Raw genomic sequence first — 22,501 nt, forward strand, 5'->3', positions numbered from 1 at the left:
TTGCTGAAAAAGCATTTTTTCAGACCCATGTTTATACAAACCTTTTTTATTATTTTAATGAGAGAAATAAGTCTATGAAGTTTAGCAGAATCCTCCTGGGCATCCAATAAACATAAGAATAATTAAAAATTGTATCCCAATGTCAGGATATAATAATCATTTTAAAATCAATTAAACAGTTATTTAACTTTACTTCTTTTTTCTTCTTTTGGAATCTCTGTTGATTATGTTACAGAAGTCTCTGCTCCTTCGTAACTGATTTTTTTTTTAATAAATACATTTTTTTAAATTTTATGTAGATAGCTATCATTGATAAAAATTAATTATTCTGATGCTAGTACGTTTAAGGTTGTTCAAAAAGTTCCCCGAATTAGTCTATTTTTCTGATTTTATAAATCAGGACTAAATTATTGAATAAAGTGTGTAATTCAGTTAAACACTGCCTTGATTGCATAAGGGTAGAAGGATGACTTTTTGAACATTTTTTTACGTGCTTTAATAAGAACTTTTTTTTTTGTTTAATATTTTTATTAACTACTTTTTTAGTAGTAATTTGGAAAACTGATTTTTTTTCCACCTAAAATATTTGTATTTAAATTTGTATTTGCATGTATTCTGCACACATTCTTGTTTTCCTTTCTGTTTGTTTAATTAATTGATTTATGTTTGAACCTGTATCCAGTCCCACTATAACTTTTATTCTTTAACAAAAAAAAAATAATTAAAAAATTTTTGCTGTTAAATTTTTAAACGTGCTTTGATTTATTAAATCTGATTTTGAAGTTAAATATACATTTTAAAATGATCTTATAATATTTTTAAAAACTTCTTATATTAAATTTGTATTATGTTACTTGTACACAAAGCATTTAAACAATTTTTTTTTTATTACTTCTAGTTGTATCTTCTTTTTTCTTCCTTTTCTGGTAGTTAAAGTTATTTTTTCATCAGAGTCAAATATACAGTATATTTTAAATTAGTTAAACCTTACTTGTAAAGAAACCTTATCAGTATGTATCCATGAAACTGTGGTACTCTGTGCATTTGACATTCTGAAACATTGGTATGATTAATTTTCTTTGCTAAGAAAATACTGAATTGATATAATTTTAGTGTGCTCAAACATCTGTTTGAGGTATTATTCCCATACACAGTTTTTTCGCATTATTCCTGGGAGATTCTTATTAGCTTATTACGTTGTATACCTATTTTTTTTTTGCTCTATAATTCAAAAAACTATGTTGTATAATGAACATTTAAAATCTTTAAAACATATAAGATAAAATGTTTAACTAGTTAGATTTAAATGAAAAATAATTATATAGATTAACTTCTTCTCCTTAATCTGCTGACTTTCTGAACTTTTCATCTGACAATTACAAATATTTTATGTTTGAAATTTTAACATCTTTGTATACTGAACAGTTTGAAAATGTAAAACATATAAAATAAAATGTTTAACTAGGCAGATTTTGATGAAAAGTAGTTATAGAGAAGAGAAAAATCTCTTTTTCTTAATATTCTGATATTTTCTGAACTTTTTATGTTTCAAAATTGTCTGTTACAGAATCTAAATAAACTACTATTTTAATTAGAAGAAATTTTCTTTTGACAAATTAATGTAACTGATAATTAGTGATTTAACTTAGGGGTTTTCTAATATGAAGAACTAAACTAGGTTAGTTTATGTAAACTTAAAAATTGAATAAAAATTTGAATTATTTAATAATTAGTTTTATTTGTATTGATTATTTTCCTTGAATAATTCCCAAAAAGTAAAACATATTTGAAAACTTAAATGAAAACAAAATTATTTTGCTTTTTTTACAGAAATTTGTGTGTAATTCTAGATGTAATAAAAAAATGCTAATAATTTTGTATTAGTATTTAATTTAGTTTATTTGCTGGCAGTGAATTCATTGAGTGAATGATTTCCAAACACAATCATAATTTTTGTAAATTCATGCCCATAACATTCATTTCATTCATGGTGTCTGAAGTTTCTCTATTTTATTTTGGTTTTATTTTAATGTAACATTTTTTTAATTTATTTTTTTAGTTTTCTGATAAATTGTGCCGAAACAATGAGAATGTAAATCCATTCTAAGTATGAATGATACGAATTTTATCATTCCAAACAAACAAAATTTCTTCAAAAGCATGGTTGGAAATTCCATTAACTATTTCTTAAATTTAATTTATTTCTTATATGACTGGGCACAGACGTGGGAACAAAGTGAGTTTAGAACCAGCCTGTAAGAGCAGCAGCAGCATGAGCTGGTGTAAAATTGTTTTAACGTACTGTAGCAAAAGGTCATTCTGTACTTAGTGTAAACTCCTGATAAGCTTGCTTCTCTCATCCTGTGGCTTTTTTTTTATTCTACAAAAGACTAGTGTTTTCTGTTTTTAATGATTCCACATTAGTTTTTTACTTGGCATAGCATTTTAGATACTGTTTTCAGTGTTTACTTCATTTAAAGATTTTTCACATGCTATGAAACCTTCATTATAAAAAAATAATAGACTGTTTGTACTTATTTAAAATTAATTTTGGCAACATAAACTTATTTTCTTTAACTATCATGCTTTATTGGCTTACTTATTTTAATTTTGAATTGAAACAGTTCTCTCCAGTCTCTGGTCATTATGAATTGTTTGAGCTATACATAATGTAATCTTGTTTATTATTAGTAATTTAATATTTTTTTAGATTCCCTTGAAAAATGGAAGAAAGATGGAGTGCGAGGTTTATGGTTTAATATATCCCTAGAGTACGCTTTTTGGGTTCCAATATTGGCGAAGGTAACTGAGAAAAAACTTGATTTCCTATAAAGTTTTTTTTTGTAAAGTTTAATGTATTTGTATTGTAAAATTAGTTTCAGTTTTCTTTCCCTGTTCAAATTTTGTCTTATTTTTTTCATTATGTTGAATGTTTCCACTATTCAGATAGAGATGGAAGTATGAACAAAATTTATCATTGCTTATTTGTAGGTTGAAATAAATCAAGTTGTAAATATACAGTTTATGTGCTTTCTATGAGATAGTTTAGAAGGGAAAGCAAAATATTTCATTGGTTTTTTCATTTGATGTTAGCTATTTTTAACAGTTATTTCAACAGATAATATTATTTTATCTACCATTTTTTTGATTGTGAGTATTTAATTATACAATTCATCTGAAAATAAACATGAAAAATTCACTTTGAAAGTAAATGTGTAAAACAAGAGGGAAACATAATATTTCAGAAGTTACTGAATTTACTATTTAGAAAATAATTTCAAATTATTAAAAAAGTAACAGAGTTATTAAAATCAGACTGGTGTAAACCATGAAAGCTAACAAATAGAAATCACAGATTTTGGAAAGACGTTTTCGAATAAATGAGAAGAGAAAATTTATGGCAGAATCTTGCAAAAAGAAAAACAAGTTTGGTGGATTTAGTGGCTTATTTGATACTGCTTCTCTAATCTTCCAAGGGCCGTATGTATATTAGAACCAGTAGTTGAAAGGAGTTCACATAACAGCTTCTATAACATTTTTCAATTATTTTGATTTTTCAAGTATTTAATTCTGTAACTATTTAAAATTAAATAGTTACAATTAATTTAGTCAAAGATAAAATTAATAAAAAGCTCAGTGGTGGAATATGGAGATTTTTAATTTTTTTCATTTAAAAAAAGTTATTTAAAAAAAAAATTAGAATTTCTATAGTATATTTATAAAAGTATAGTAGAAATTTCTTTGTTAAATTTGTTATTTAATTATTGCTGTTTATAAGCGTTATGTAAAAATTTGTGAACAGTATGTAATATTACTTCTGTGAAAGAAAAAATAAATGATTTTAATTGGTGGGAAAATTTTTTAAGTAGTTTTTAATTTTTTAGTAATGGAAACTTACTGTAAGGCTTACATGAGATGTCTAATCATTTGCCCTAAATATTTAAAATTTTAACCCATATTTTTCAAAATCTTGAGTTTAATGAATTCTGTTTATTTTATTTTATTTATATGATTTTGTTATCTACGTAGGTTTGAAATTAGTTTCCCCAACTCTGGTTATTTCTTTAAAATAAGTTGAATATTTAAGATTTTGATTCCTTACGTATATTTTTGTTCCTAGAATTAATAAGATGGATTTCTAATTCTACAAAAGATTCCAAAATGTAATTTAATTATTTCTAAAGCTGTAATGAAAAATAATCGGCATATCCCTTATTTGATATTGGCTTTTATCAAAAATGGTTCGGATATTTCTTTTATTACAGATGTTTCTTCAAAAAGTCTGTATTAATTTCTTTTGCATGGTGGGAATGGGAGTGAAAATGAATTTTCTCTATGTTTTGAGGTATGATGTATATGAAAATGTACATATTTTATACGTATAAAATATTGTGACTTGAAAATCTCCAAAAATATTGGATCAATTTCGTTGAAAATTGGATATGCTGTAGTAGTGTATCTGAAGTTTTGCATGTGAAAATTTGATGAAGATTGGTTGAGTTACGCTCAATTTAAGGTCAAAAAATTTGAGCAAGTTAGAAGCATGGTTTGTTTTGATGATGCACGTTGGTATTTCTTTATCTGCGATATCTGTTGTTAGTCGTTGTTGTTAGTTGTTAGCGATATCTGGCTAAACCAAATTAAAAAAAAAAAATATTAAAACCAAATTTGTTCACTTTTCCATTTCCCTTGCATTAATTGGATAGTTAGATTTTTCTCTAACTGTTAAGCATTTTCTTTTATTGTTTCTTGGGGGTGCTCTTAATTCTAAACCTTTTTTTCCATATAATTGATATTACTAGTAAAATTTCTTTAATTTATTGTGACTATATTTTTTTAAGAAATCTTTTTTTTAGAATTGTTTTTCGAGAGAAGCAGTGATAACCTCTTTAAATTTTTCATCTCATATGTCCTAAAAAAAACTTCCAGGGTAATGTCTGTGACTAAAATTCCATGTGTGTGTTACATGTATTGTAATTTAATTGTGTAGTTTTATGCAGAAAGGTCATTGTATTGCGCGTGCATGCACACACGCGCGCGTGTGTGTGTTTATATATAAAAAATAACTATACATGATGCAGTGTAATTTCTTAATGAAAAATTGAATAACCAGTAAGAGATAAATGACCAGTCTGTATAATATGTAGAACAATGTTGTTGTACATGTTAATATCTAAATCTACTGTGTAACCTTGTTTGATGGAAATTTGATATTTTTTAATAATATTGTATAGAGGTCTAACCTAAATTAAAAAGGTTAAAAACTTTTCTACCTTTAAAAGAAAGAGATCAAGGAATAAAAAGACATCAAATTACACACATGTGCGTGTGTGTGCATCATATTGTATAATATACTCGTATGCACGAGCACATACAAACATTAAAATATATCTATGTGCGCGCATTCATGCTCTTAATAATTTTTTTTAGCAGTCGTGTGTTGTGTGTGTGCATGTGTATACATGCGTGCCTGTACATGTAGCATTATTAATGAATGGTTTTCTTTAGGATATCTACACGTTTAAAATCATATCTACATATAGACAAATATCAATATCTACATAAAATAGTCTATACCTACATATAGACTTTAGGATCCTATCTACTCATATACAAATCATTCTGGTAAGAAATCTTTAGTATAACTTTCATCTGTTTCTGAGAACATTATTGTACTGAATTCCGATGAATAAAAAAAATCCTTTATTTTCCTTTCTTTTATTTAAAAAAAAAAATGTGGTTTCAGATTGTGCAAAGGGTAGATGGTGGGGGTAAATCATGTAAAGAAAAGTCTGCATTTTATTTTATTGTATGCTACAGATGTGTTATTTTAAAGTATCATACATTCAACCATAATAAATAGCAATTTTATATATAATGTTTACATAGGTATAAATTTCAAAATAGCTGCAAATTCATTTTTTTCAGTCGTTTGACTTCAGGTGGGGTAGCACGATATGATGCATCTTGTAAATCTCCCTTGTATGCTTGCTGAGAGCAGTAATTAATAGGTCTTCAACAGTTTGGAGTAGCTCACTACACTCAGAACCAGCTGTAGGTGACATGCTCCATTTGCTCATCTACCATATATCCAGTTCTTACGTAATAGCAGTCTAAAAGTCTGGCATTTGCACATGCACGTATCCATTGGCAGATCATAGTTTTCATCCCATGGGATCTGCCATTGTTGTTTGACTAAAATTTTCCTCTGTTAGCTTCAAGGCCATTTCATATACCCAAATACTATACCATTAATGAAAATAATAATGTATAATAGGATATTGGCTTTTTTTTTTAAGGATAAATAATAATAAAATTCTAAAGAAATTCTTTCTTGTGAAGAAAAACTAAAATTATATTTGGTGATAAAAAACAGGAATAGAAATTCCAGACTTAAAAAATCGGGAATTAATCATGAAAAATTAGAAATTTCTGTAAGGAGTTTTATATGAAGAAAAAACTCTTAAACAAAATAAAAGTAGTAATGGAAGAATTCAGGAAATTAGGAACAAGCAGGGAAGGAAAGAGAAAAGGACCTTAGGAAAAGTGTTAAAAATGGTCCCATAGTAGGCCAAAACAAAAGAAAAAAGCTGGAATTAAAAATTAAAATTTGCAAAAAATATTATTTTCCTTTTGAGCCTCCCATAATTAAGGGGGGAAGCATTGGGGTAAAATTAATTTTTAAGGTAATCTCTAATAAATTTAAAAAAAAAGCTTTTTAAATGTGTTTAAAAAATTCAAAGATACAAACAACCATAATTCTAATTACAAAGTTGTACAATTTTATTTTAGGATGGAGTTGAAAAGTTTTGGCTACCTTCTTTTTGTAAGAAATATTATATCAAAAAAATAAAATTTAGCATTTTAATTGCAGTGGGTAACTTGCAAGATATAAACTTTTTTTCTTAATTTATTTAAAATTTAAATTCACCTCCGTTAGAGTAGGCTGTGGGGAGTCTTATTCTTTAAGACTTTGGGGGTTGGGGTCCCCACAGGCTTAGCCTCTGCGGCTTTTCTTCCCACTATACACTTAGCTGCATAATACTTTACACTATACACATATACTACACCAAGAACACTACACGGAATTACAACATATACATTTACTTGACTACACAACAACATCGAACACAATTTTCTCTTTCATTTACACTCAGTGGTGTTGCCACATCTTAAGAAACGCAACCGTAACCTAAGGTGGGAACTATCGTGCTGATGGGTGAATGACTCTACGTAGTGAGTCTCGAACGATGTCCTCTGGGCACCAGAGCAAACCCAGTTGCATTTAGCTCTAGCTCCAGTACGCGTGCGCTCTGCTGGAGTGGTTTATTATATCGCCAGTTCTCGTGGAACCAAAATTTCAGTTCCTTCAGCAAATTCTATGATGGTTGGTGGTCCAGCTGAAAAAAACACCAATTTCAGTCTAGTGAAAAGGCCTCGATCAGCTTCGTCTGACGAGGATAATTTTGCTACAGCGGACGAAGATAGTGTCAGGTGCAAAAATGTTCGCTTTGTTGTTATCTGAAATAATCAGCAAGGAGGCTCTCATCAAAAGGCCTCACCTTTCCTGATTAACAAATGCGTCACAAGATGTATTGGTTCTCCGAGGAACATTAAGAAATTACGCGATGGAACAATTCTGGTGGAAACTTTTAACGATGAGCAGAGTCACTCCCTATTATGTGTGACCAATATGGGCGGCATAAACATAAGTACAACATGCCACAAGACCCTAAATACCAGACGAGGAGTAATTTTTTATCGGGACCTTCTGGAAATGAATTTAATTGAAATTGCTGATGAACTTTGTACTCAAGGTGTTGTAGAGATGAAACGGCAGAACAGTACAGAAGAACCGACACCATCTCTTATACTGACGTTCAGTCTTCCTGTTCCACCAGAGAAGATTAAAGTGGGTTACCTCTCCGTTCGGGTACGCCCATTCATACCCAACCCATGGCGATGTTTCAGATGCCAAAGGTTACGGTCACACTACAATATCTTGCTCAAGAACAGAGATCTGTGCTTGATGTGCTAACGAAGGTCACAATGACACTAACTGTGAGGAAAGTGAAAAATGTGCGAACTGCAGTGGTTCACATACAGCCCGCTCCCGAGATTATCCAACTTTTAAAGAAGAAAAGGCAATTCTCAAAATCTGTACTGAGCAGAAACTATCTTTCCTGGCTGCACGCAGGAAATATAGAAAGATAGTTAACTCACGGAACCTCGTCAAACCGGATGTATCTTTCGCCATCGCTACATCAAAACAAACTCTTTCAAATGTTCTTAAACAGCAGTGTGGATCCTGCAATGAACTTAAGAAACTCGTTCAGATGCTTTCTCATCAAGTTACTTTGCTTACAGCCACTATTTCAGAGCTGACAAAGATGAATAAAAAGTCCTAAGTCGCAGTAAATGAATCCAACAGTGTGGTCCATAAAGTACGGCTCCCAGAGTACTACCGGTACAGGCAGAGACTACTACAGCTGGCAGTAAGCCAACTAACAAGCTCCCCACAAAGGGAACCCACATAACCACCCCCTCTGGGATGTCAATAGCGGCATTCCATTCTAATAAGTCTTCTCAACCATCACCCCATATTCTGGAGGGTATGGTTGGAGAAACTCCCGACCCAAAGGCATTGGAGTTATCTAAATTAAAGAACATGAAAAAGAAAAACCGAATCACATACAACTAAATTTTATATGGTTTCTTAAGTTTATTTTTTTATTTTTATTTGTTTATATTTTTTCCCCTATGAACATTATTCAGTGGAATGTTAGGGGTCTTCGGTCCCGCATTGAAGATATTGGAGTATTGGCACACATTCATGATCCGATAATCATGTGTTACCAGGAAACTCATCTTCTACAACATGACCCAATAGCACTCAGAAGATAGTTCTGTGAGAGATACGACTGTATAGTAGACGGTAGAGAGAGTGGTGGAGTGGCTATTTTCATGAAGGGTAAGGTATCGGCCGGCTACAAGGAGTCAACTGACCACTGTCGTTCCTGCTGTTGCAGTAAAGATCTCTATCCCCTTCAAGTTGCATATCAGCAATCTGTATCTCTCACTGAACACTGAGTTCAGTCCTCTGGATATCTCAAATTTCCTCTCACAAATACCATCTCAATCGTTAATAGTAGGAGACTTCAATGCCCACCATGTTTTCTGGGGCTCGACCTTCTGCTCCACTCGAGGAAATATAGTACACGGTGTGAGACAAGACTTAGACCTTTGTTTGCTGAATAATGGATCTCACACATTCATGTCTTTATAATCTGGTACTTTGTCCAACATCGATCTCTCCATATTCTCACCGAATTTACTTCCTCATCTTGATTGGTCTGTTTGTGATGACTTTCACGACAGTGATCACAAACTAATTATTATTGGTTTTGGTGTGGACCACGAGATTAAGAGAAGGCCACAGAGGTGGATTGTTGAAAAGGCAGATTAGGATGGATATTGTAAAGCCTTCCATTCACAGTATGACGATGGTACGAACATCCTTGAGGAATGTTCCTCCTTTACGTCCATGATACTTGAAACTGCCAGTAGATATATCCCACAAACATCGGGTAATCCTAAACGTCCTTCCGTTTCATGGTGGAATGATTGCAAATGTGCTATTAAGAATCGACGGCGCGCACTATGCAAATTTAATAATAGACCTACAACTGAACATCTAAATTTGTACCGCAGGGCTAGAGCTATATGCCGTCAGGTCTTCTTGAACGCTATGAAGAATTCATGGATGAAATATGTAAACACCATCTCACGTACTACTCTCACGTCTATTGTGTGGAAAAAAGTCCATCAATTTTCAGATCGCCAAGGCACTCTATTCTCAGCCTCATTGTTGAAGAACTCCTTTCATCATCTTCGGCTGTAGCAAATACTTTAGCAAAATCTTTCCGCTCAGTGTCTCTCACTTCATCATATAGTAACGACTTTCAGAGGTACAAAGTACAGATAGAAATATTGGCGTTAAACATTGGTGATTCGGTTGGTGAATTGAACAATCCATTCATATTTAAAGAATTGTTACAGGCACTTAAGAACTCATGTGACACTTCTCCTGGACCAGGTAACGTTCGCCTTTGTATGCTTTCGCACCTTCCTAACTCAGCACTACAACATCTTTTGAATATTTACAATGGTTTATTCTCTGAATAAGTCTTTCCAACTGGCTGGTCAGAAGCATTTATTATACCAGTACTAAAGCCTGGTAAAGACAAAACCGATCCCCCAAGCTACCGCCCCATTTCTTTAACAAGCGTGTTGTGTAAAATAATGGAGAGAATGGTAAACCCCAGGCTTACATGGTACTTGGAGAAACATGGCTTTCTTTCTTCGGAACAGTGTGGTTTCCGACAAGGACGATCTTCCATTGACCATTTAGTGTCAATGGAAACAGCCATACGAAATGCCTTCCTGAATCGCCAACACCTCGTTGTTGTCTTCTTCTATATAAAAAAGGCATAAGACACAGCCTGGACGTGGTATTCTTAACAGCCTCAACAGATGGGGAATCAAGGGCAATATGCTTGCTTTTATCCGGGGATTCTTAAATCACTGAATGTTTCGTGTTCGTGTAGATGATTCACTTTCAGACAGTGTAGTCTCGGAGAATGGAGTACCTCAAGGTAGTGTATTAAGTGCCACCTTGTTTTCTGTAGCCATAAACAGCATTACCAATTGTGTTCAGGCTCCTGTCTCATGTTCTTTATTCATTGACGATTTTGTTATTTATATTGCGAGCCGTTCAACGCCCACTGCAGAGCGACTGCCACAGAATACTATATTTCCAAAACCAGAAACTACTGGTTTCACATTTACATCTGACAAAACGAAATGTGTAGTCTTTTCTCGGCTACGAAACCCATCTATTCCACAAGTTTTACTGAACAGAGAGCTTATTGGTATCTCTCCTTACATCATGTTTCTAGGTATGCTTTTTGATAGCTGTCTTACTTGGGTCAAACATATAAAGGAATTAAGGAAAAAATGTTCCATACTTTTAGATATGATGCGGGTCCTTAGTAACAGCAATTGGGGAGCCGATCGGTCATGTATGTTACATTTTTACTATTCCCTTGTTCATTCCTGTTTAGATTATGGTTGTGTCGCCTACTCTTCAGCTCGTCAAACCGTGCTTAAAATGTTTGGACGGTGTACATCTTCGGCTTGCCACAGGTGTGTTTAGATCAAGCCCTATCGCAAGCTTACTTGTAGACTGTGGCGAGCCATCACTGTGGGATAGACTAGACCAGCTTTTGTTATCTTATTTTGCCCATCTCAAAGAACAGCCAAATCACTCGGCTTTTGACACAGTTCTTAGAAATCCTAATTTAAGGAAGTATGAGGACCGTCCATGCTGTACTGCACCTGTAGGTGTCCGTACCCGATGTCTGCTGCAGCATATATATATGTTGACACTCCGTCGTTCTTTCCATCTTGTTTTGCTCATATTCTCTGTGGAGAATAAACCTTGTAAATTTTACATTTGACCTTACAACATACGATAAACAATGAACACCACCTACTGTTTTCTGGCAAATGTTTCAGTATATTCTCACCCAGACGCGGTGATATACACTGATGGATCGAAACAAGACGATACCGTTTGTTGTGCTTTTGTTGTCAATGAAAGAACTTATATGTTTGGCCTACCCGGTATTATGAGTGTGTTCACCGCTGAATTACTCGCTATAAATAAGGCTCTAAATATCATTAACCCTAAATATAGAAACATTTTTATTTGCAGTGACTCGTGTAGTGCTCTCCAGGCGTTAGAAAACCTTTATTCCAAACATACTGTCATCATTGAAATTTACGAAGCAATCGCTGAGTTAGGTAATCACAACACAGAAGTAGGTTTTTGCTGGGTCCCTAGCCACATCAGAATTCCAGGTAATGAACAAGCCGATTATACTGCCAAAGAAGCGTGTATTCAACCTCCTTTCACCACCCGAGTTACTACTTTTGATTTTATTATTTGTGTAATACAATCACTGAGAACAAGGTGACAAAGTGACAGGGCGACTACTATCAATAATAAACTCCGATGGATTAAAGATTCAGTGTTGCCATGGGGCTCCTCTTGCAGAAAAACTTGTCGTGAGGAAGTGGTTCTCTATCCGGTTACGGGTAGGACATACGAGGATCACACACGAGTATCTAATGTCAGGAGGAATCGCACCCCTATGCACACGATGCAACTGCCGCATGACTGTGCACCACATTCTTGTAGCTGCATATGTTATGCGGCATTGCGTCGTAAATTTAATCTACCTGGAAACATCCGTGATATCTTGTACAATAATAACAAAATTTTGAACTGGATTTTTCTATTTTTGCATAGTACCAGTTTACTGGAAAAAATTTAATATCTTTTTTTATATATAATATCTATTTTATATTTTTATGCTAGAAGAGTTTTTGATCATTTTTAACCTTTACCTTAAATTTTTATTTTTTTTTGGTTCTATGTCTTTAATTTTATTATCCGAGAAGGGAGCCTTTTGCACAACCTATCGGAATTAGGTAAGTTTTATATAGTTTCTTTATTCTATTATTTTAACTTTTATATTTTAAAGACTTCATCTGCGATATTAGGTTTGAGTTTTATTTCACTTTTTTGACTTTTGTTTTAATAAATTTTTATTATATGATTTATATTAATTTTACACTTCATAAGTTTTATTATTTTGGAGTTATTTTACCCGTTTATTAATAAAAATTCCGGGCAATGATAACACTCAGGCATTTTTCGCCCCCAAACAAAAAAAAAAATCTTTATGGTGGTTTGAAGGATTACAATATAATATAGATGCAAAAAACGTTTTGAAATTAGATTTACTTCTAGTTATTTTTTTGGAGAGAAGTGAATATTAAATGAATGTTTGTGGTAAACAATAAATATTTCGACCAAAACACCCCCATCCTTTTTCCCAGTTTTTGCAAATATTTAATATTCCCCCCCCCCAAAGGTCTCTACAAATTTTAATGAAAATTGGGTCAACAGGACTCCAGAGTTAAAAGATCAAATACAGGCCAACATGCATATGTTCCAAACGTCCATCTAACAAAAATTATTTTTGGACTTAAGAGCATTAGATATTTACTCCTTTTTCGCAGGTTTACAATTTATTTAAATCCAGGTTTATTTTTTTTTGTTTTGAGAAACATTAGGAAATACCATTCCTTTTTTTTTGTTTTGAGAAACATCAAGAAAGTATTCTTTTACCCGTTCCCTGGTGGGGAGATTCTTTAATACCTAAAAGGAATAACAATTTATTTTATTACGTGGTAGTAGGTGATCTGTGTTATATTAAAATTAAAAAATTTATTTTTTTAATGCTAAGTTTTTTTTTGAAAAAACAATTATAACAAAGAAAAACATAATATCAAACATCTATCACTGTATAAAAAGAGGAAAACAACTAAAATGAAAACAATAACAAGGAAACAAATTGAAATGTTATATATATATAAAAGAATTCATGTTTGTTTGTCCCATATGCGTCCCTATGCCATTTATCCGATTGCAATGAAACTTTGGTAGTTGTGGGCACACCTGTGATGGTTTCTGAATTAGTTTGAATCCCCTATGTGGCATTGGAGTTGAGATATTTCAAAAAATTGTATTTATGGTCCGTCCAATTTGGCTCGTATTAAGAATATATGTTAGTTACGTGAAAGAAATATTTTTGCAAAATTTGGACCTGCTAGGTGGCGCTAGATATTTCGAAAGGTGGGGTCTAGATATTTCGAAAAATTGTATATGTGGTCCGACTCACCTCATATTCAGAATATATATTAGTTACGTGAAAAGAAATATTTTTGCAAAAAATGGACCTGCTAGGTGGTTCTGGGGTTGAGATATTTTGAGAAATTATATGTATTGTCTGATTGGCTCATATTCAGATTATATATTAGTTACATGAAAAGAAATATTTTTGCAAAAAATGGACCTACTAGATGGCACTGAGGTCGAGATATTTAAAAAAATTGTATTTATAATTCGATTTGGCTCATATTCCATGGAAAAAAATACCTCTGCCAAAAATGGACTGGCTAGATGGATTTTCCAAACATCTCACTGGGGTGAGATGTTTGGAAAAATTCATTTATTGTCTGATTTGGCTCATATTCATAATATATATTAGTTACGTGAGAAAAAAATGTTTGCAAAATCTATACCTGCTAGGTGGCACTGGTGTCAGATATTTACAAAATAAACAAACAAATACCCGTACAGACTTTCTTCTTCTATATGTATATATATATATATATATACATATAGAAGAAGAAAGTAAGTCTTTTATATATATATATATAAAAGACAATGTTGGTATGTGTGTCAGCTGTAGACTAAAAAACTACTGGACTGATTTATGCATGGGAAAATAAGAAAAGAGAGGAAAAAGGGAAAATGGGGAAAGAAATAAGGAAGTGATGTTTAGAATTATTATTTCGTAGTTTTATATATTTTTCTTCAGAATTGCTAGCCATTTTAAAATCAGAAGTTGACTTTTTACTGAATACATCCATTTTTGGCTCCATTTGTAAATCCTCATCCTTACGTAAATATCAGAAAGATCCATTTCACACTGTTATAATTCTTAATGGTCAAATATTTCAAACAAAGGAAAATGTAAAATTATTATTGAATATTATACAATTTATTTTTACTGTAGAATGATTTTTAATATTAGTGCATTCTTTATATGTAGTGACCATAAATAAAACATTTAATATGAATGCAATATAATTCAAATTTATAATGTTTCCATTGCTCAGTAATCCAGCGAATTGTGGATTAATAAAATAAGTAACTAAAACAAATAAAATTAAAAAAGTACCATTAATTGTTAAATTGTGGTTTTGCATGCATTTCTTTAAGCAATTCTAATTTAGCAGTAATTTCATTACAGTTTACTAACGTCAGAGATATTGCATAACATACATTAAAAAAAATAGTCAAATTGATAACCTCTTCCTCTTTTGAAGTCTGTTAGAAAATGCTAAATTTTATGTGTTTGTTTTGTTTTCAACTTGTTGCATAAAAATGTATAAAAAAATGTTTTTGTTCTGAAATTATTTGATTTTTGTATATATTTTTAATTAATATTCTCATATTAGTCTATTTTTTAGGATGCATTACCCATTCATTACTCATGTTTCTATTATTTATATTTATCACACTTATTGCATATAGTTCTCAATAGAGTAAAAAGTCATTACTGTATACTTCTTTATGTAATTATTTTTATATATATGAATCATCATACTGAATATCAGAGTAATGAACAACTGATACCAGGCATTTTAGTTTTAGAACTTTTTATTAAAACAGTATAACTCTTTATCACAAGATAATATAATTTAAATTTTTTTATAACTTAATATATATTATAAACAGCATCTTAAATTATTTCTTGCTGTTTTAAAGTGGTTTCTACTAGGACTCATAATTTTGGTACATAAGCAGTTTGAAGATGACCTATAAGAATATTAGTCTTATAATCTGTTTGAAATGAGTATTATCTTCAGTTAATCTGTTTAAGCAGGAGTAAAGTTTTTACTTAATATTGAATAAATTATTAAATAGTCTAAACTTTGATACCTAAAAGAGAGTTCAACAGATTGATATCCTGATGATTTTATTGGAATCATGGTAATTATACCTGATCTCACTAGATCAGTAGTGATTATTATAAACAGGGTAGATAATGATTTGTCTTTTAATGGCTAATGTAAATTTATTCAGTTTACGTAATCTTTACAGAATGGTTTCACTTTCCATCATGCTGAGGGTAACATGGTAATGATGACTAAATGGCTACCAGAAAATGAAGTTAGTGGAATTCCAAACTATGCTCACACAATGACTGGAGCCGGTGCTATTGTTGTCAATGCTCAGAATGAAATATTGGTTGTAACAGAAAAGAATAAAGTACTCAATACTACTCACTGGAAGTTACCTGGTGGTTATATTGAACAAGGTTTGTCTTTACATACTTTTAAACATTGAACCATAATGAGTAAAAAAAATGAATTTAATAATTAAATAAGTAATATAATGAGTAAATAGAGTAGAATACTTTTTTAATTGTGTAGGGTGGCCAGCTGTAACTGTTAGTTGCCAAAGAAATTTGAAAGTTTCTGTTAAAACATTTTTGGTAAGTTAACATTTTTACATTAATTTTTTTTACTAGTTATAAACCTTATTACAGTTTGTTGATTCAGTAGTGTAGAGAATGGTATCTGCTGAATCTAAACTGGTTGGAGTTATTGTGTTATGTATATGTTGCGTATCAGCATTGAAAGTAAGAATTGGGTAGACAGTGTGACTAATGTGGTGACAGTTATCATTATTTGCTGAAATATTATGGTATATTTTTTAATAATGTCATTAACATTTCCTGCATTTACCGAATGCATGATGACATCTAACGTTACGATGTTTTGCTGTGTACATTATTTCTGGAGTCTGTCAGCAGCCAGTATCTATATAACCCCCATTGTTGCTTGGCAATTACTGAGGTGTCCAAATACACCTCAGGTGTCAAATACTGTAGTCAAGCATACAAATGAGTAGATCCTCTAAATGAAATTTTTTTGAGCAATTAAGGTCATAAATACAAAATACAGAAACAAAAATATAAAAACCGATAATGTTATTGAGCATCTTGTAAAAAAAAATAACTTTAAATAATATTTAAAAATGCCAAAATTTAGCAGTAAGAAAAAAACTATATTAATATTCACAGGCAGACTAAAAGAAAGGGGATGTTTTGTTTAAATTAGCTAAGGGAAGTAGAACTTACCTTACTGGCTGTACTGCATGGAATGAATTATGTTAATATTAATTGCAGTTTCATGAAAGAATTTGATAGAGAGATTTTTTTTCTTCCATGTAATTTTAAAAATGAAGTGATTTTTAATAAAATAATGGAGATCTCAATCATCAGCCAAATATATGAAAGCACATTATTGTAAAATACAAGTGAATCAATATGTATCTTTCTTGTATTTTGCTATTTAGGTGAAATAAGGATAATTGCAACATATTGTTTTACTTCTGACTGTACCATCTAGATTGGATTTAAATCAGGGTGGTAAGGCGAAACTGCAGAACTTGATGCCACTTCTTTCCAACAGTTTGTCAAATTGGTACTTCTTTTGGTACTTTCTTGGCCATTTTCTGTTACTTTTGTTCAACTTAATTAGTTCATGTAATTGTGGTTTAAGTATTTGAGATGAAAATGGAATATGATGTTCCTGTAGCCAAATAGTCATATCTTGTTTCTTGCTTGATGACACCAGAAGTTTCTCAAAAAGGGTATTATAATATGGAACATTGTCAGTAACTACTCCAGACTTATTATGAAGGTTAGGAACTAATCTTTCTTCAGCCAGTTTTAAATAATTTTTAGATTCATGCTATCATGGTAATTGCCACTTTTATTTGGCTGTCCAAGTTAACATTGTATTTGGAATAAAGTCTGTTTCACCTTCGGCGTGAATTACAATTAAGCGTTCACCTTTATTTATTGGTAAATGAAGTCCTGCAATGCTGCTGTCAGTCAGCCCATGATTTTGTAGTTGATTGAGATGATAAAACATAGGATTCATGTAAGTATACTATCGGCCAGTTACATTTTGTAAAACCACTGATTGCCTGCAAATATGAAATCCTTTTCTGCCTAGCATCATGTTTTTCAACTAAAATTTACTTTTTGTTTTCTGTTTTGTGCTACTGAGCATCTAATTTTTTCAAATTTCTTCTTAAACCAGTTTCACTGTTTAAATTTAAATTAATTTTAATTTTCAATTCTTTACAGAGCTTATTAACTGTTGGCAACTCCCCTATATTTGAATGAAATTCATTCACAGTTTGTCTAACCACCACATCTTTATCAAAATCATCTACTCTGATAACTGGTTTAGAACGTTTCTTTTTCTTTTTTGGGTGATGAATGAATAATTTGGCCTCTGAATTGAAGTTCTATTTTTTTTTTCTTAGGCTTTAAACCTGAGTCATGAAAATGCCACAAGCATCTGCAGTTCTCTCTTCATACTTCTGCATAGCAATTACGTGGTTGTCATTTTTTAATTTTCTTATAGTTAAAGATTCTTTCTTCGTGAAATCATACACATAGATTATAATTTTGCGTGCCTCTCTTCAAAGTTTTTTACCTTTCACAACAGACTTAAATTCAGCTGTAACTATTCGCACGTGAACAAACTACTTTAAAACGTTTGAATTGTAAACCATGATAAAAATGTTTTACAAAATATCGTATCATACATTAATTGACTAAAATATATAACACACACCAAAAGAACTATACCGAGATGCAGAACCACAGAACTGAAAAGCAAAAGAAAAACAAAAATAATATAAAAATAATTGTTTTATATTTGAAACATGATGTCTTTCTTAATAATGTAAACACACAAAAATTCATTGCTTTGTAAACAACAGTTGCATCATAGGTTGTGGTACTAATGGTGTGCCAATGTTTCAGAGAACAATAGTATAAGTGACGTGCGGGCTGATCATCCAAGCTCGCTGTTACGTGATGGCTACTATATATAGTTATGCCTTAAAAATTGCTGGGCTATATGAAAGTTGTAGTTTGCTGCCATAAAACAACTCTGCCCAGTGTCAATTGTATCTGGGATACAATTGTTTTACACTACCTGTCACAGAAACTGTAACAGGTAGTGTAAAACAACTAAATTAAAGTTTGTCTTTCTTTGGCAAAAATATTCATTGCCTCTACATAGTAGGAGATTTAGTAATTCAGTAATATAATTTATATGATTTGATCAGTTTTATTATGTTAGGTTACTTCTTTAGAAATAACAATAGTTAAGTTTGTTTTTAGAAATAACAATAGTTAAGTTTGTTTAATGTATTAAAAAACAGTAATTGCTTTGTGCTTTTAGGTGAAACAATTGCTGATGCGGCTGTTAGGGAAGTATTTGAAGAAACTGGTATAAAAACCAAATTTGAATCATTAGTTGCCTTTAGACATTCTCAAAGAGCTGCATTTGGTTGCTGTGATCTTTATTTCATTGTTGAGTTGTCACCTATATCTACTGATGATAATAAAATTGTGCTTTGTAGTCGAGAAATTGAGGCATGTCAGTGGATGAAGGTTAATTCAAATTTTTTAATTCTAATTAATATAAAATTTATTTGTAGCTTGTTTTGTGGAAAATTGAATTTAAGTAATTATTTTATTTATTTATTTGATTTAGTACAGTTTAATAATTTTTATGTTATTTGTTTTTATGTAAAATAAATACATAAATTACTATATGTATATATATATATATATATTGTATTTTTATAATCAAAAACCAACTTCAACAACCCAAGTACAGAATTACAAAGTAAATGAAATGACACTTGCACCTATAAAATTACATATCAAACATAGATTTTTTAAAATTAAAATTAAAATATTAAAATTACAATCATATATAACTACAACATTAGTTAAACCCAATTTACCATTTTTTTCAATTTCTAATGTGTTCTAAAAATCTAGTTTTAAAAGACCTGTTAGTTTTACATATGTATATGGTCACAATCATTACACTTTATTTTATAAATTCTGCATGAATTATATAACTCAGTGAAATTGTTATTTTTTATATATTTTATTATGTGATTTTTTGTCTTGTATGCTGATTTAAATTTACTTTTTCATAAATATTAGTTAGATTTTCAACAACATTATCAGTGTATAAATATTTTAAATATATGTTGTCAACTTTTTGTATATCATTTATATGTATAAGAGTTGTATTATTAATACTTGAATTTTATTTTTTATATATATTATCTATTAAAGAAACATTATAACCATTATGTTTAGCAGTTTGTTTTGTAATATCCATTTCTTTGTTTAGTTTACTTTATATATATATATATATATAAAGTAAAACTATAAGGTAAAACTAATAGGTATTTTAAAACTAGATTTTTAGAACACATTAGAAATTATAAAAGTGGTAAATTGGGTATTATCTAATGTTGCTGACTACCTTATTAATAACAAACATACTTTATCTGATATTTGGACAAATTTGGAAATAGTGGAAATCAAGAAATTTAATTAAAATAATAATATTAAAAATTTGGACATCTTGGAGAGATTTTATTTATATACATATAAAAGAATTTCTTATTTTAAATTTAATTTTTATTTTTTAATTATGACATCATTTTTATATATGTGTAGTTATTTTATTTAATTGACTTCTTATGTTTTTATATAAATCATTGTAATTTTAATTTTAATTTAAAAATTTTTATGTTTGAAATGTAATTTAAAAGCAGAATAAAAGGGAAAATTGAGGAAAATTTGGGAGAAGACCAGTTTGGTTTCAGGTCTGGGAAGGGAACTAGAGAGGCGATTTTAGCACAGAGTGTTATTGGAGAGAAGAATTGGTGTTAATAAGAAGACCTTTTTGACTTCGTAGACTTAAAACAAGCCTTTGACAAGATGGATTGGGAATTGCTATTTCAAACAATGAGGGAAATAAATCTTGACTGGAGAGATAAAAGATTAATTCTGAATCTGTATAAAATGCCGAAAATGGAGATTGAAATCAATTGCTTAGAGAAAGATGCCATAATAAGAAGGGGTCGGGCAAGGTTGCCCGCTGTTACCGTTTCTGTTTAATTTGTTTATTGATAAAGCTATTGTAGAAATGAAAGAAAAAACAAAAGGAATTAGAATATTAATGGAAAATCCATACATTGTATCCACTTTGCAGATGATATTGTGTTACTGGCGGAATCAGCAAGAGGAATGGAAATTTTGTTAGAAGTACTATCTAAAGTAGTAACAAAACTTAAACTGAAAATTAATAAGGAGAAGACAAAGATTATGATTGTAGGTAAGAAAAACAAAGGTTGATATTAAATTAGATGGTACTGTTGTAGAGAAGGTTAACATTTTTTGTTATTTGGGAAGCACTGTCACTAGCGATAATAAAAGGAAGAATAGCGCAGGCAAAATTAGCTTTCTGGGATAAAAAGAATATACTGACTGATAATCATATGAGTATGCAAATAAGGAAACAGTTCGCTAAAACGTATGTCTGGAGTGTTCTAACTTATGGGTGTGAAACATGGACAATTGGAAAAAGCAGAAAGAAGACTGGAAGAATGGAAATGTTGATTTGGAGGAGAATAACAAAAACAAGCTGGATGGATAGGGAAATGATCAAGTGTTAGCAGAAGTGAATGAAAGAAGGTCCTTGTTAAATATTATACGAAGAAGAAGAATGAAATTGATAGGACATATAATACGACATGACCAGTGCTTGACAAATATGTTTGAGGATAAGGTTTTGGGTAATAAACCTAAAGATAGATCAAGAGCAACCATCATCAATAATGTTAAGGAAGAGATGGGCCTTGGTTCATATAATGAGTTGAATAGAGAAGTGGAGATGAGAGTGATGTGGCTAAATTGACAAGGTGTAGCCTTTAGTGAATGATGATGATATGAAATTTTATATAAGTATATCTTATATATAACTGATGATGCGGGATCCTGAAGGTGCTTTTGGAATAAAAAAAAATAAGGTGTCGTTTCATTTACTTTGTAATTCTGTACTTTGGTTGTTCAAGTTGGTTTTTGTTTATAAAAATACAATATGTTTATACAGAGGAATATGGGTCTTATAAGTATTGACTAGGAAAATATATATATAATGTATGAAAATATATGTTTCTGTTCTGTATAAAAAAGAACTGTATTTAAATTCTTTGCTTGTTTTCACTTTCTATGATATGTATGTTTTCAGATCTGTACATATAAAATTCTATTACTTGTATAGTTTAACAGTAATCATTTGTTTGTAATTATGATGATGTTGACATTTGCCAAAGTTACACATCTTGATTATGATTTTCTCGATTGGTATTATCTTTGCTATTGCACTATTTTCACTATTGGGTTGCTATATAATTTGTCATCTTAGTCTACAACTAATGTATGAAAACTAAACTATACTCTTGCGAATTAAATAAGATTCCAGATTTTGAACTATTTTGATTTTGTAATGGAAAGTTTAAAAAAATTTACTTACTCCTTATATAGGGTAAATTTTTTGATTGCTTATTAAAAACTGACTGTAGTTAGTTAATGATGTGTATATTTTAACTTTTTATTAGTATTATTTCACATGTTAGGATGATGTTTTATTTTCTGTATTGTATTAATAAATATTAAAAAAAAATTTTTTTATGTACCAAAGAAAAAAGTACTTGTATGATTGTTCTTTACCCCAACCAGTTTTCCAGCTACTGCCGGGTATGGGTTTGTGTTCATAGGCAAATGCAATTACTGCTACTGGCTTGCCAAGCCTGATGTAGCTGCAGATGTAATGCATTGTAACTGTAAATATACCGGTAAACATGTAGTCTGGATCAGACTCAAGTTGACCACTCCTG

At 30.8% G+C, this 22,501-nt stretch overlaps 1 protein-coding gene across 2 annotated transcripts in view; it reads left to right on the forward strand.

The window, feature by feature from the left end:
• Nucleotides 1–22,501, forward strand: part of LOC142321894 (nucleoside diphosphate-linked moiety X motif 6) — a 41,870-nt gene that overhangs the window by 17,290 nt on the left and 2,079 nt on the right. For both annotated transcript variants that reach the window (XM_075360395.1, XM_075360394.1), the window contains exons 3-5: nucleotides 2,711–2,802; nucleotides 15,803–16,019; nucleotides 18,973–19,184. In XM_075360395.1, the coding sequence (XP_075216510.1) occupies nucleotides 2,711–2,802; nucleotides 15,803–16,019; nucleotides 18,973–19,184 (521 nt within the window). The remainder of the gene's footprint in view (nucleotides 1–2,710; nucleotides 2,803–15,802; nucleotides 16,020–18,972; nucleotides 19,185–22,501) is intronic.

The sequence above is a fragment of the Lycorma delicatula genome, chromosome 3 (genome assembly GCF_047948215.1).
Source record: "Lycorma delicatula isolate Av1 chromosome 3, ASM4794821v1, whole genome shotgun sequence".
Classification (NCBI taxonomy): Eukaryota; Metazoa; Arthropoda; class Insecta; order Hemiptera; family Fulgoridae; genus Lycorma; species Lycorma delicatula.